This window comes from Ammospiza nelsoni, chromosome 3 (genome assembly GCF_027579445.1).
Source record: "Ammospiza nelsoni isolate bAmmNel1 chromosome 3, bAmmNel1.pri, whole genome shotgun sequence".
In the NCBI taxonomy this organism is placed as follows: Eukaryota; Metazoa; Chordata; class Aves; order Passeriformes; family Passerellidae; genus Ammospiza; species Ammospiza nelsoni.
Window position 1 is genome coordinate 36,857,739 of NC_080635.1, and position 16,104 is coordinate 36,873,842.

General features: G+C 39.2%; 1 protein-coding gene across 1 annotated transcript in view; it reads left to right on the forward strand.

Annotated features, from left to right (window-relative positions):
- The window catches only part of BIRC6 (baculoviral IAP repeat containing 6), a 177,975-nt gene extending 173,086 nt beyond the window's left edge, over positions 1 to 4,889 (forward strand). Inside the window, exons 73-74 of the mRNA XM_059467370.1 lie at positions 623 to 757; positions 1,816 to 4,889. Of these exons, the coding sequence (XP_059323353.1) occupies positions 623 to 757; positions 1,816 to 1,995 (315 nt within the window). The 3' untranslated portion in view covers positions 1,996 to 4,889. The remainder of the gene's footprint in view (positions 1 to 622; positions 758 to 1,815) is intronic.
- Positions 4,890 to 16,104: the final 11,215 nt, after the last annotated feature.

Genomic DNA, 16,104 nt, shown 5'->3' on the forward strand with positions numbered 1-16,104 from the left:
CCTAACAAAGGATTCTTCATAAAATGTGTCTGTGACACTGCTCGTCTGTTTTCTCTTTAGGCAGCCCGTGGTCAGTGAGGGGAGGACGTGGTTCTCCTGCTTGCTCTGTGCTTCTCTAGCAGAACAGGGCAGGGAAGGAAACAGTGAAAGCCTCAGCACTGTGTCTGTAGCTCTGCTCCTGTGTGAACTTCGTGCCTGCGTAGTATGTCCAGCTTTGAACTGCAGAACGTGAGCAGCACTCTGCTCTGCCTTTTGCTTCGGCTGGTGTATTTCTGGCACTGGTTTACCCTGCACCCAGCTAACACAAGAGACTGCCAAAATGGCAGGCTGCACACAAACAGTGGATTCCTACAGACTGAAAGAGATATCCAGACCAACAGACTCCCCAAAACAGCATCAGCTGAATTCAGAACAGGTTCCTCTGGTCTTTTTCCAGTTGGATTTTGGAAATCTCTGAGACAGAAATTCCAGTTTTATCTCCAGTCTGGTTCAATTCTGAATTACATTCATAATGATTTTTTTTCCCTTATATTCAATTAGACCCACAGAGGTCTTGCAAATTTGGTATTGTTAAAATATATGGTTCTTCCATCCATGTTACATTGGGAATGTTTTCTTGCAGGTCATCCACAAGCACTTCTACTTGAAAAGAGTGGAGATCATGGCTCAGTGTGAGGAGTGGATAGCAGACATACAGCAGTACAGCAGTGACAAACGGGTAGGCAGGACTATGTCCCATCATGCAGCAGCTCTCAAGGTGAGATGTTTGTAACAAATTCGAGTTTCCCAGTTGTCAAGAGAGGCAATGTGTGTGCATTCCATTTCCTCAGTATTTTTACTACAAGTTGGATTTTCCTCTAGCACCTGTCCTGCCTATTTTTTCTATGACTCTTTGTATAGGATGCAGTGACCCCGAGATGGTTGGAGCATGGTGCTGGTGTAACATCAAAGTTGTAGGTTTGGTCCCCTATGGGCCATTCACTTCAGAGTTGGACTGGATCCTTGTGGGTCCCTTACAGCTCAGAATATTCTGTGATAAGTGTTTTTTCTGTTCACTCTGAGGGTGGGTGGAGGTTAATGATAAAGTTGTGTTACAACCAATTCCTTGCCAGAAAACAAGCTTGTAGAGTAGACAAGCAGTTAATAAACTGTGGTCAGCTACAATCAGTTTTATCCTGTGTTAACTTGAATCATTCTAACCATTATAACTATTTTCTGCCTTCCTAGCCAAGTATTACCATTTGTGTATTTTGTGACCACATAAATAACAGGGCTATATTGTTTTTAATATTTGAGGTTTTATTTCCCCTGAAGTGTGACCCCCAGATTTAGAAACGCTTCTTTTTTCTGTTGCCAGACTTCCATTCTTTCAATGTCATCAGTCTTCAAAATGAAGTTACTGTGATCAGTATACAAATCTCTGCATATCTGTCTCTGTGACAGATCTCATCATGAATTCTTTATCAATTTGGTTTGACTGTATGACCTACCAAGTCCAAGCCAGTTTCTGCTGTTACCCCTGAACACAGATATGACTCAGCTGCTGGACCAATAGTGTAGCATTTATAGTGAGACACTTGTTGGCTGCAGTTCTGTTGACCGCCTTTAATTTGTCCCCAGCAGCTCTTGATAATTCTTCTGTCACTAAAATGAAAATACCAGTCCTTAAATATAGGGGAGAAGCTGATCCAGACATTGAAATAGTACATTTAAGCCTTTTCTACCTACTCCTCTTTTTGCCTTAGAGTGTCTAACCTTGTGAAAAGTTTTGTTTTAACTGTGGCCTTCCACACTGACTTGTTCTTGTGTATCCAGCGTCACACAGCCCAGCTGCGGGAAGAACTTCTAAAACTTCCCTGTCCTGAAGGATTGGATCCAGACACTGATGACTCCCCAGAAAAATGCAGTGCCACAACAAGCTCAGAAGAGACCATGTTGCACGACCAGGTTAAACCCAGCAGCAGTAAAGATGTCCCCACTGATTTCAAGTCATGAGTTGCATTGACATGGACTTTGTAGACACAACGGCTTTGAAGCACAAGCCAAATATGTCAATATTTGTATGTAAGAAGTTAATTATGTAATAGGTAATGAAATTGAAACTATACTATGCCCTTAAGGATATACAGTTTAATTAAAAATGATCTTTTATTTACCTGTACAAGAGTGTAAACTTTTTTGTGCTTTTATTTTTCAATTGTGAGAACCACTGATTGGTATGTTTAAAAAGTTATGTATACAAAAAATGGATAAATCACTGATATATAAGGGAAACTACCTTAGGAAAGAATGTTTACTGAATGTTTATTATTTTTTTTTTACTTGTAGAGTGAGGGCGGTTGTAACAAAGAATATATATTGGTCATTCTTACAACTACTATTTAAAGTCAGAAAATTTTCACTGAATTTGATAGATTTTACGTTTGGCCATATATTCATGCTCATATTTGATTCTAAAGAAAACCTCCTGTATACTTCAATAAACGTTAAATGGACATGATCCCTCTTTTATGATTTACTGGTACATTTTTTAAATAAACTGCCATAAAACACATTCTAGCTGAAGACTTGCACTTGTATGACTGAATTCATTACAGTCAACATACTTAATTTTATGCTTACTAAATCTAAAATGCAGGTGAAATAAATGCACATGGTTTTACCTCATGCCAAATTTGGACTTCTGAATTAGTTGGGGTTTTTTGGCTATTTTATGCAAACTAACAGTATTCTAAATTTCTAAAGGGCTATTCTGGAACAAAGTCTTTACTGTATTGAAATGTCTGATTTTTACATACGCAGCTTACTCTTACTGACACGCCACACAGGACTCTGATGTTCTGTAGTTCCTACTGTGTAGAATTATTTCCAGTTTTATACTTGCAACCACAGATCCTGACTAAAAGGGTGAGGAGTTTGCTTGATTTAATAATCAAGTCTCACTTTTAACATAACATGCATTGCTATCATTGTTATTAATTTTTGAGCAGTCCTTGAAGGACTAAAAAGTTAATACTGGTATTACCTCAGACTAATGATCTGTTGTATGATACATACTATAAATCAGGCAAAACCGAAAGTTTTTTGTTTTCTATTTGTTCTTTGTTTATAAGTATCACGCTGGAATTTTTTCACTTTTTGTTTTACAATGTATTATTTCTAATCATTAAAAATGGCACCAACTGAGGTTGTGTTCTTATGCTGATGGTTAACAGTTAGTTCTGATAGTCCTTTTGGCAGTTTTTGTGTTCTGCTGATGTGTTGTGTTAATCCAAGGCCTGTTCTGATTGTACATACCTCTCATAATACCAGCTTGGCCACATCTGTGGAACTTCAGGGGTCCTTAGTCACAGAGCAGAACAAGCAGCCCTGTGCCAGAACTGCTGGTAAATACATGAAACAAAGAGCTTATGCCACACAGTCCAAGTGTTAGAACTTCAGTGTTAAAACAGCCTGCATTTTTCCAGATGGCTATTTACTTACATTCTATTACTGTTCAAAAGGACTGTGATACTCCTGTAAAGGCTCCAAAAGCAAAATAACCCACTGACTTCCAATTATATTTGTTAGGAGTTTCCATTAGAGCTCTTCATTTACTGCTTAAGCTGCCTGTCTACAGGAGCACGGTCTTTTTATAAAATCCTGGTACTTGTACCAAAACCAAATGTATTGAACCCGAAGATCCTCTTTAAAAGAGAAGACTTTTTCTTTACCATCAAAACACAAGACTGAAGCAAGAAGTACCCATCTTGCATTGATTTGACGTGAGGAAGGTGGTTAACATGATTGTACCTTTATCTCTGGTGTGTATTCACGGTTTCATAGCAATGCTAATGTGAAGTCACTGCTGCTTAATTAAGCAGATGTAAACAGCTGCATGGGATATTAAACTCTAATTTGCATCTACATACCAATTATCCTTTTTTTGCTCTAACATGAGCTAGAATGGTATTGTACCAAATTAATGCAGAGATTTAATCCTTAATAAATTGCAACTGTGTTACAGCCTGTGAACTTGGCAACAAATACAAAATACCCATTTTTAGGTTTTTAAATACACAAGGTAGCTATGCTACATGGCAGTAACATCACGGTAAAGCCTATGAGGTGAGAGATTCATCTCTTACCATTTCATCAAAGTGAATAGAAATCTGTACAAATATAGATCACAGTTTCTAACCATCCATTCAGGTCCTGTGTTTTTAACTGTTAAGCTGATTTTGTAGAAAATGTTTTAAAATTCAACAGAAATTATTTTCAAAAGTGCAAAAGTCAGCAAGCTGCTAGTTAGAGCATTATGGGATTTTACTCCATGTTTTTTGGTGCTGCCTTTGGCCCAGGATTGATTGTTGGCACTACAGTTCTGTAGTGTAGCGTGGGACGTTACCAGCCTTTGGAATTGCTGTGGTCACTCTGCCAGAGGAAGAGTAAGGCACCACAGAGTGAGGCAGGAGTGTTTCATGGTGCTTCACAGCCAAATGCCAAGCTTTTCTGCCTGGTGCAAGCACAGTGTCTGTGGAAGAGGAGACAGCTGGGCAGTCCCTGAGCCCTTGTGCTCCATGAGAGCAAAGCCCTCGTTGCGCTGGCTGCTGCACACTGTTCTGTTCTGCAGCTGCAGCCACAGCACTCTCCATGTACAGGCAGTAATGATGGTGCCTCCTCAGGATTTGATGGTTTCCTCTGGGTAAAAGATGTGCATAAATGTATGGATTAATGCTCCTCTGTAATTCTGCCACTCCTAGGCAGGAAGAAACAAATATGACCATCTAGAAAAAAAGATAAAAAAACAAAATTTGAAACATAAAAGCTGTAAACAACTTCCAAGTTTCACTCCAGTAATTACATGTTAAATGTTTAGGTAAAAGCAGAATAAAATATGTGTGACTATAGATGGACTGGATCTGCAGTGACCTGTGTGGCATTGTTGATTGGGCTTTGTAAATGTTTTTCTTGTGTAAATCCTTTCCATAAGCTCAAGGTAGATACTGTGCACCTCTGCCAGCCAGGTGAGAAGACTCTTCTGCAGCCACAGGTGAAATCCTGCTGCCACAGGTAAGGCACTGGGCTGCTGATCACTTCCATAGAGCTTCAGTGTGCGTGTGCCAGTGCTGTGCTTGGATGCTCTGTTTAGCAGCAGTGGAGCTTCTATTCTTTGCTTTAAAAACAAATTTTAAAAAGAGAAAGTTCCCATACAGTACAGGTAATGTATTGTACTACTTTTGATGGCTCTATCAAATAGAGCATTCCGTTTCTGGCAGGATCACAATGTTAAGAAAACATTACTTCAAAATAATGTTTTTTCCCAGCTATGTCATCTATTACTTTTATTCCCCAAAATGTTTCTGGTGGCACTTTAGGAAATGTTCTGTTTTATGTCCTGAGGAAAACAATTTGATAAGTAAACAGCCATATTAATAATTTATCTTGTAAAGCCCATAAATACCTGAACACAAACCCAGCTGACCTACATTTAAGCCAGGACTATACTATGTTGTTCTGATCCCTGTGAAGGAGAATTATTTAGGCTTGGATTTTTAGTTGGAGTTTCTCAGGCAGGCCTTCTTCATTTTATAACTCCATGCTGCCTTTGTACTAGTGTGATTTATAGGTGTTTCCTTTTTTGTTCCTTCAGAAGCCAGTCACCACCAAGTGGACTCACCTTCTTAGCCTGTCGGCTATCTCTATAGAAAACAGAAATTAAAAGCATTTTGCAAAAGAAAGGAGACAGATTTTCATTTCTTCATGTCATAAGGAACAAGTGCAAGGTGCAGAAGGTATTTCAGATCTATTTCTCAATATTTTTTACCAACACACACACATATCTATCCAAATATAAATGCATCTGGTCTGGCAGTCCTGAAAATGTTTCCTGAGCTGTATTTTTTTTTTCTCCTTCTACATAGACAGTGACAGCTTTAGTAGGAGCAATAGGGCATTTATATCACAACAATGAGCATTCTGAAATGCACTGAGCTGACAGGGTAAAAGTAAGCTCCACAATTACTGAAATGAATCACAGGTAAAAACATTTTGATTCTCCAGAGATTTGGGTGTTGCCGTTGTTTTATTCTCCTAAACCATGAATGCAGAAAATACATTATCCACCCATTGAATTACTATATCAGAGCTCCCAAATAATCTCACCACTGCCTCTGTTTTATAAAGGCTCGGAAAGCAAATCCCAAACCATAATTCTCTGTCTTGATTGAGAGAGTTCTGCATATTGGGACCTGTCATCTCTGTAGGCTGCAGTCTCCTTTGGCCTTGCCTCAGAGCCCAAGTTTTGGCTCTCAAAAGATAACCTGGTCCACTTAGTTCTCCAGGTGTATTAATTCTACTTACCCTTTGCATTAAGAGTGCAGATGTGGAAAATGAAAGCAAACTGAAAATCTCATGATAAAAAAATTCAGTTTGCCAACTGTAAAGATTCTGTGTTGCTTCATTAAGGATTTTCTTACCTACCGGGAGAGCAATGGGAACAGCAAAACTCGGAGGGTGGGGGGCAGGTTCCATCTTCTCTGTTTTCATTAAAATATTTCAACAAGTATGTGATGCAGAAACAGAATACCAACAGAAAATGTCTTATAGTCTGCTCCTTAGCAGTGCCTTGGATGTTTCCAGAAGTCTGGTTCTTTCACCTTGAAATTCTAAGTTTTCAGCCACAGAAAACTTCACCCATACCTAAATTAGGAACAAGCTTATTAATGCAAACTTCCAGAACTTTTTCAATCAAAATTTCTCCAATCATTGCAGTGTTTTCAGTATAAACTTATTTCTGCAAGTATTTTAAGCAGCGTGTGGGAAGGTGGCCTTAGCTGGATTCTGGTGCAGCACATTTCTAAGCCTGGACTATGACAGCAGCTCTTTAACACTGCAGGAGGGGCACCAGTGTGGTTCATTCAGGCTGGGACAAGGCCACCATCATCACATATGTACAACCAGCCAGCCAAGCACCAGCATTCCTGCATTAGGGAATCCAGGGTGCCAGATCCCTGTGCACAGGGGCTGGGAATGGTCTGCAGGATGGGTCCCTGCCTTCATCCTGGCTGTAGCTACAGTTCAGGCTGCCCTGGAAACCTTGCAGCTGCTTGCTGGCAACACAGTAGGGCAGTGATTCAACAGGGAATGGAGGTGATGTGGCACATCAAAACCTAGCAGCCAGCAGCAGGATTGCTGGAAAGCAAATGCCGTGCTTGCCCACAGGACCCATCTTCTCAGCTACCAAATAGTCACACTGCACATCTCAGCTGTATTTTGAGACAGTTTCAAGCAGAGAAATTTGATGTGATAGATAAAATTCACAGGGGCTGGCCTCCAGCAAAGCAGCAGTCACAAGAGAAATCATGCAACCATCTGCCTGGCTGAATTTTGACATAGCATGTGGGATTCTGGAAGAGTCCCAGAGCATTAGAGGAACTTCAGACTAGTGGAAAAAAATCATTCAACTCTACACATCTCCAGTTGCCTCATGGTCACTAAGGAAGGCAAGAGTGTGCAGGCTTGTCACACAGACACTGAAACACTGCTCCAGTACAGGTCCCTGGGAGACTTCAGGGTCAGCAACATGAAGAATCTAACAGACACCACCTGATCCATCTGACAGAACAGGGAAAACAAGGTGTAAATTACATCCAACTATTGATTTAGCTCCATACAAATTTCACTCTACTTAAAGAAACCAAAACAGACAACACTACAAATGTACACTATGTACACTCAGACTCAATTGCTGTTGATGAGAGCAGATGATAACTGAAGCAATGGTAAGGAAAGAACAAAATATTCTTTTGTATCTGCACTGCCTACTAATGTGTTAAACCTTCTTTCACTTGTTTCTAGCTCTCCCTCCAAGGAAATTCATGTTAGAAAACAAATAACCAGATGAACAATAAGTTGTATCAGAGGAAAAGCCAAGCCATTTGAACAAAGAATGGGAGAACAGCAGTACATGGCTCCTAATAAACAACTGTGTAAGTCAGGAAAGACAGGTCAGTCTTGAAGAGCTCTCAAGAGCCTGTACTGGTAGCAGAAGTCAATAAAGGACAGTGCTGAAATTTCTAGATTGCATATAGAGAACTGCAGTAGAATGCTAAATTCAATGCATGCCTAATGGAAGACTTGGATTAATCATCTGAACAAAAATAACATAGTTAAAATGCTTGTTGTGATACTGCTGTCTTCCTGAAAATGTTAGTATGACTTGTGTATTTTAATCAGTACCTTAAATACATTTTTGCTTTACTTGCAAATGCCTTTTCATGCACAGAATCCAACAGCAAGTTATTTTCCATTGCCAAGGGTGCCCTCAAAGACAGTTGTCCAATCGATGTCACTAAGGACAAGCCATGACAGTAAATTCATCCACTTTTCATTTTTCCCCAATACTTCATTTTACACTTTTCCACACACTGAAAGGCACCAAGGCTCCAGTGAGGCAGCAGAGCAGTGCTCAGTGCCCAGCATCCATCACAGCCTGGGATTAAATGTCCAGAAGCAATATGTAGTTGATCTGTCATACAAAAATTATTCATTCTCAAATATTACATCTTGTGAACGATACAAAGTCTCCATGCAGATTAAATTGCCAACCTTTGCCTTCTTTTTAGAAGAGTGATTCTGTTCCATAAGGCCCCTGGGAAAAAAATGCCACTGTTTACATTTTTCCTGAATTTAAGTTTTTGCATAGTTGAATAGCTTTTGCCTTAATGGCCTTTGGGGTTTAGTTCAGTTAACATATGTAAAGAAAATATTTCAGAGTTCTTAATCAGCATCTTCTTCTCATCTTAGTTTAGGCCTTGGTGTATCACTTGTTATTTGTATGATATCTAAGGAAAAATATAGCTCTGTATGAAGCTAAAGGAAATGTTTCAAATGTCATTTTAAGGCATGGATCAGAAAATATTATTTGCTCCATGCTTTCCTGTTAAAATACTATTTCTCCATTCATATGAGCATTCTGTATTCTAAGTTCTCTGCCCAAAGTCAACTGTTACAGAATCATAGGAATGGTGAGCAGGAGGGACAGCTGGAGACAATCAGCCTTCAGCCCACTCTTCCCCAAATGAAACATGTGCCTTCCTTGAGGACTTGGACTCCTCATGGAATATTTGATCCAAGTCCCCTGCCATCACAATAGTTTAGACTCTGTGCTTCAACCTGATTTCTCTCTCCCTTTTGTCTCCATTTCTGCAATGATGTTACCATGGCACCCCAGCATTTATAGCTTACTTCAGTTACAAGACATAATTTTTATATTTTAATTTACTCACAACCAAGACCATTTTACAATAACTGAAGAAAATAAAAAGGAGGAAAATTTGAGCATAGGTCATGTTTCATTTTAGAAAGGCTGGCCATTTCCAGGTTCTGTCATAGTTGCAGTAAAACCATTAATCATCATAAACTCATTTTGTCTAAAAGCAGAGGTAATACATTTTTCCATGTAAATCACTTCATTGCCATGACAGAATGATGTCAGAGAATTGAAATAGGCGATTTAATAAATTTTCCTTTTGGAACATTGTTTAGCACTAAAGGTTGTGGGGGGCAGGGGGAGGGGAGACAGGGGACAAGATTGATGTCAGCTGCTAAAGAGTAAAATTTTACTTTAATCTTCATTAAATAGACATAAATACTGTGTGGACACAGACTCACTTTTACAGACTAAAAAAAATACACAGAGCTTAAAAATGTAAGAACCCAAAACCTTTCTAGAATAAAAATCAAGCTCCAGCCAATAGTTTGTAAAAGATGATTAAAATAATAATTAATAATAAAATAATGATTAATATTGCAGGTTTTAATTTCTTCCCTTTTTTTAGCACGGTTCTTGAAATTCAGGGCTTCATGTTCACCATTTGTACAGGCACATATAGTTGAATACATATAAACTGGAATTAGCTTAGCATCTAATTTGGCTGTGTGCATAAGAATCCTCAAACAAGGAAGCAGTAGAACAGGAGAGAAACAGAATTTTATTTCTCCCCCACCAAAAGCAAGCAACTTTGTCTGAATTACAGCCTATACCTTAACTAAAATGCAACTATTTTCTGAAAAGCTGCAGCACCCTGGTACAACAAATATATATCTATATATGGCATCATGGAAAAGGGAAGGGCTGGGACCAAACCTATAAGTCAAAGCTATTACTCCCTATTTCTCTCTGCAAGATTTCAAGTCAAGATTTGGAAGAAATAACTGATTTTGGTTTGATTCAAAATGGTTTTGTTTTTCTATTCGCTCCTTTTTATTCCTTTGGAGAAAACATGAAAACAAACTGGGGAAAGAGCTGAAAATCTGTTTCCCACAGCTTTAATCCCTACCCCTTGCTGTAGCCATGGTATGTACAACCACAGCCCTGCTGGGTGAGGCAGAGCAGTTCTCTTTTCACGCAGCTGATCTAATCCGAGGTGAGCAACAGCCCACGCACAACAGCTGCAATGAAAAAGCAAGTCCCTTTTAAAAACATCCATTTCCCACACAGATAAAATGGAAGGCTGGATAGCCCCTCAGCATTTATCCAGCTCTTAAAATGGGTCCCACAGGGCTGAGGCTCTTTCAGCTTCACAGTCAACTTCAAAGCCAGTTTTTTGTACATGAGACTTTTATATTTTAACTTAGAAGTCAGACACCCTGAAGAAACAAATGCCATCATGCTGAATATCTACTGTGGGCAAAAGAGAATTAATACTCAAAAGTGTGCATTTGTTCATTATTTGTTCCTATTGATGTTCAAATTACAACACCTGACTCCAAAGGAGAACCAATTTTGTTGGGGCAGTTTATTTCTGTAAAATGTAAAATTTCAGTACAATGTTATGCACAATGGTTAACACAAATGTTTTAATTATCCATTGCATCCTGAAGCACAGCACACAGTCCTGTGACATGGCCTGGCTTGGCCTAGGAGGTCACTGCTGCATGAATGGGGGTGGCTGCAGCACTCCAGAGCTGAGCTGCTCATCCAACACTGCCATCCCTGTGACAGTGTCATCCTCAACATGACAAGAAGCTGCCCGAACACAGAGACACCTGCCAGGAGCTGCAGCCTCCAGGGAATGCACAGGACAGCGTGGATGGAAGCAAGGCAGGAGGACAGGGTGTTGAGACCTCTCATTTTCAGAGGCAGTGACCTGTTTGGCCAGCTCAGCTGCTCATGGAAGCAAAGCCTCATCTCAGCCTTACCTCATAACTTTCAGTTTCCTTCTCTGCTGTAAAAGAAAAAAAAAGAATTAAAAATGTATGTATATATTTTAATAGCTCCTTTAACTAATCTGATTTATTACAAAAAGGACGGTTTCTTGGCGAATTCAACCCACTTATTTTATCAGTCATGTTTATTAATTTTTATTCAGCTTGATTAGCTCCCCAATTTAAATTTCTCTAGATGGGCTCTGAAATACATTTTTGGGGTTGGGCATATAACTAGCATGGCCTTGCACCAGGAAAATCTTAGTACACAGTATAGGGGAAAAAAACCAAAACCAAAACAGGAAACAAAACAAAGCAAAAACCAAAACAAAATCAAAACAGCACCAAACCAAACAAATATCACCACTAAAGCCTCCTGAATACACAAAGAAAATTTTTAAAATATTTCTTTTTCCATACTTCTGCATGCTGTCCAGGAATCCTACTGCCTCCCACATCACACATCACAACTAAAACCAACCACCTCGGGGACAAAAAAATCTTATTTTTCCCTCTGTTCTTACCCTCATAAAGGGAGACTGTATTTCCATCATTGTACTTGCATACCAGCCCACTGATCACGACAGGAAAGCAAAATCAAATGAAATAACCCTGCCCTGTTCTGGCAGGTATGACACAGCCTCTGTCCTTCTGAGGAGCTTCATTCATTTCTCAATACTGACACAGGGGAAAGGAAATAGATTACAGTGCAGTATCAAGGGGTTAATCTAGAGCTGCATGTTGGTTTCCTGGCATCTTGGAGGACGCCACTTTAAATGAGACCAAACTTTGGCAGCAATCAGTCAGGATCTGGGTGGTATAATCTATACTGCTGACTCAAGAAACTCAAAATAGAATCAGAGCCAAAAAAATTGACTCAATTATGAATTTCTCTCACTAAAACATTTAAACTCAAGCACTGTATTCTCAAGTGCTGTTTCCCTGCATGACTACCTTTATCAGCTCATAGATTTTTCCTCTTCATTTATCTTTCTCTCACTGCAAAAACTGCTATTAACTTTTCCAAAGTTTGCATTGTTCTTTCCCTTGTATATTCTCCCTGCTCATGCAATGCTTGACTTCTGTCTTTCAAAAAGTGTTTTCTTCTTGTACTTAGAGGCCCATCATTCCAGGCTATTTAATTTGTGTTTAGGACTTATATTAGGATTCCCAATTCTCTTAATGCATACAGTATTTTCTAGATTAACAGTAAAATCTTCATAGTTTTTTTTTTCCTAAAATGGCACCCTAAATGTGTTCTATTTTATTATTTTTTCAGGCTCTTCACCCTTCTGCCCCTTTTAAGAAGAAAATATAAAATGCCATTCAGTAATTGAAACAATGATTCATTTCAGTGATATGTTAATGACACATTTAAAAGGTAATGACAGTGGTAACATAAAAGAAGAGAATTTCATGCAGACATTCTCCATGTTGTATTCAGTGCAGGAACAAGACTGTAGCTGTCAACTTTGTGTTTACTTCAAAAAACTGAGTAGTCAAACTTCTGTTCTCATTGATGTTGATAAAGATAGCACAGGCTTTAAAGTAATACTGAGGCCTCTTATCCTCTAAAGCTGTGTTAAAAGCTGACAAATCAAACCTGCCAGCTATGGATATATTAAATTCCCTCTAATTCGTTCCACCTACTACATGCAGAAATCAATTACTTTTTTTTCTTTAAATCCTTGTACATGTGTAATTACTCTAATAATTTCTGCCCATTGCACTGTGGTAAGCCAAAGAATAATGTTAAGCAATTTGCAAAACTGTTCTATGCAGCATTTGCTGAAGTAAAATTTCTTTTTTCTCTGTTTTTGACATCCCAGTGACTGCACTGCATAATTGCTCTAACCACTTCCCTTACAGGTGTCAACATGCTGATATCTTATTTAAATTCTGCAAGGGCACCACCTGCCCTATTTTTGAGCTATGAGGCTGAAATGCTCTTTATTCCAAGACAAACAGGAGGTGTTTTAGAGAAAAGAATGTAAATTTTGTGGGGGTGGAAGGAACATGGACTAGCTTTCATTTGCTTGAAAAATTCTCTTGCACTCCAAAGAAATAAAGCAGACTTCAAAGGAGCTTGGTCAAGGACTGAACCTCTTGTCCAGATGCTTAACCTCTACCAGCAGAGCTACCACAATTTACATGGAGATTCTTCCCAAATGTGACTCTTGGCACAAGATGCTACCTTTAATAACTATTTTCCTTGTCAGTAACAGTAATGTATCAGACCTTTTATATGTCCACTCTGTCACCTTATTCATCACCTCCTGAACAAGGCACTGGAGTTTTTAATACACATGTATGGAAACTGGTACAGCAACGTTCATTTCCATTGCCTGTTTACCCTTTCCTCCACAAACACATTCATCCATCTTTCACACTGCATTATGGACAAACTAAAACAAAACCCTTCCAGGCCTGTCAGCAATGCCACTTCTCAGCATTCCTCTTTTCATCCTTTTCCAGGATCTACCATGACAGCTCCTGCAACGTCCTGATTGTAAATACATGGAGGGTTTGCAGCAATTTCCATTATTTGTGTAGCACTCAGATCTTTTCATTAAAAAGATAAAATCCGACAAGATGCAGCTGTTTACACAGCTGACTTATAAAAATGTTGTTTTCTCTGCCTTTTACTACATTAGCACTCCACAGCATCTCCAAGTGTATCTTGCATGAAAAATGCGTATTTTATGATTGGCTTTTCGCAAATATTAAAATTAATATTATATGTGTTGTGTTAGAAAGTTATGCTGTATTAATTCTCTTAAACAGTATGTTAAATATAGTTTTAGGTTATAACAAAATGTTAAAATAGAAACTATGCTATGTAAGATACTTTTTTAAAGAAAGGACTCGCAGTGAGACAGCAGCCATAGGACACCTAAATCTTTCAGAGAAAGAGAATTTATTGCTCCATTATCAGAAGAAATGAACTTCTTCCTGCCTTGTTCATCCCTGAAGATAACGTCAGGATTAAGAGGAAGAAGTTGATGCTGACCAAACAGAATCCTGTGTTTGAATGGAATTTATGCATCGTGTATGAGGTGTATGAATATGCAACAGGCTATTGCTTTAAAGGGTTAATCCTCTGTTAACGTGTGTTCTTTTTGGGCTTATGCTGTCCAGTAAAAGGTACCCAGATGTCCATAACTCTTTGTCTCTATTGTCTCGTATTGTCCTAATCCAAATTGTCCAAATTATTATTACTCTAATTGTATTACTATTTTTATAACCATTTTATTACAATTAAACTTTTACAATTTTAAAAACAACTGATTGGCATTTTTCACATCTTCTAACAACTCTTCCCATCTTAAACACTGGAAGGGTTCTTGTCAGAGCCGCCAGTGACAGGCCTTGGTCTTAACAAGCCTGACCAGCCCCACCTGCAGCTTCCACACACAGCTGTTCCTGTGGGCTCAGCCGAGTTATTTAAACCCAGCCCAGGGCTCATGCCCTTTGCCTGGGCTGAGCTGCTGTTGGTTTCTGCCTCTGCCATAGCCATGGATTCTCTTGAACTGGAGCCCTGGGCTGGCTTGACCCTGGACCTGGTGAGTTTTGTAATGATCTTGACTGGGTTTTGTGGCTTGTGGGGCTGCCTTGCCCAGGTGCTGTGGGCAGTGGGGGGGCCCTGCCCTGCCCTCCCAGCTCAGTCCTCACCAGCCCCGAGGAGCAGCCAGAGCTTGCTGCTGCCTGCTAGCCCTGTAGCAAGGACTGCCACCCAAATCTTCAGTTGTGATGAAGAATTCTAGTCCCTGTTTTAATATGGGCCATTAAAAATTACTTCCCAGGCAATGAGTTAGCAAAGCAGTTTGATTGCAGGGCTGAAATCAGACTTTCCCTGGAACTGTCAAGCTTCTTATGGTGTGTTTGTGCACTGAGTGGAACAGCAGGATCTAGCAGAGGCACAACTCTAGTATGAACAGCAACACAGCTTTGGAAATGCAAAAAGAAAGGACCTCATTCAAGTGAGCTTAAAAACTGCTGTTGAAATGTTTTCTATTAAAAAATAAATCTACAAACAGGAGAAACTGCAAGTGCTCTGTTATGTGAGCACTATGTTTGTAAGCAAAGCTCAAGCTGAACTGCACTGTCACCATGAGAGAAAAACTGTCACTATCTTCTTACATGGACTGAATGCAGATGAATCACATTTAAGATAAGTCATATTTGGTTTTATTTTGTCCTGTGGCTTCATCCAAGACATTCATAGATTGAAGATTATCCTGTGCTGAACTTGCCTAATTTCTCACATTTGACTCTACTGGCTGCCAGAGTTATATGTAAAACCAGTGTCCTGCACCACAAGGCAACATTTCACAGAGACATGTCTTTTCCCTCTAACTAGTAATTTCAATAATAAGGATGAGGATCATTTGCAAAAACCGTAAGAGAATTCAAAGGCAGATATTCTGCCTGAGAAAGCTGTAAAATTTTCTAAGAGCAGATATCAGACTACAATAGTGCTGGAGCATGTGCTGAAAAAAACCCTGCAGACTGCTGCTGCATTGGCTTTGTTCAAATTTCAATTTTATTTAATCAGTGTTTGTGAAAAAGTCACAAATCACAGAAGATGTGAGTTGACTCATGTCTAGGGAAACTATGAAGACTGTGGAAGTACTGGGAAGTCATTATTTCCAAGAGCTGATCCTTTCTCTATGTCTCAAGCTATCCTTCTATCTTGAATTAGATTCCTTGCTCACACAAGTATTTGAATGTCTTGCTTTTACTTCTGGTGTATAGGTAAACACATTAGGATGACAAAATGATCAAAAGAGGGATATTTGGGTTTGGGGTTTTTTTAGAAAAGGAAAACCAAGTCACCTAACTCACATTTTAGTCATACTCTGCAAACAATTTTTCTGAGTCCTCAAGAGACTAGAGTTTTCCACAGTCAGTCTT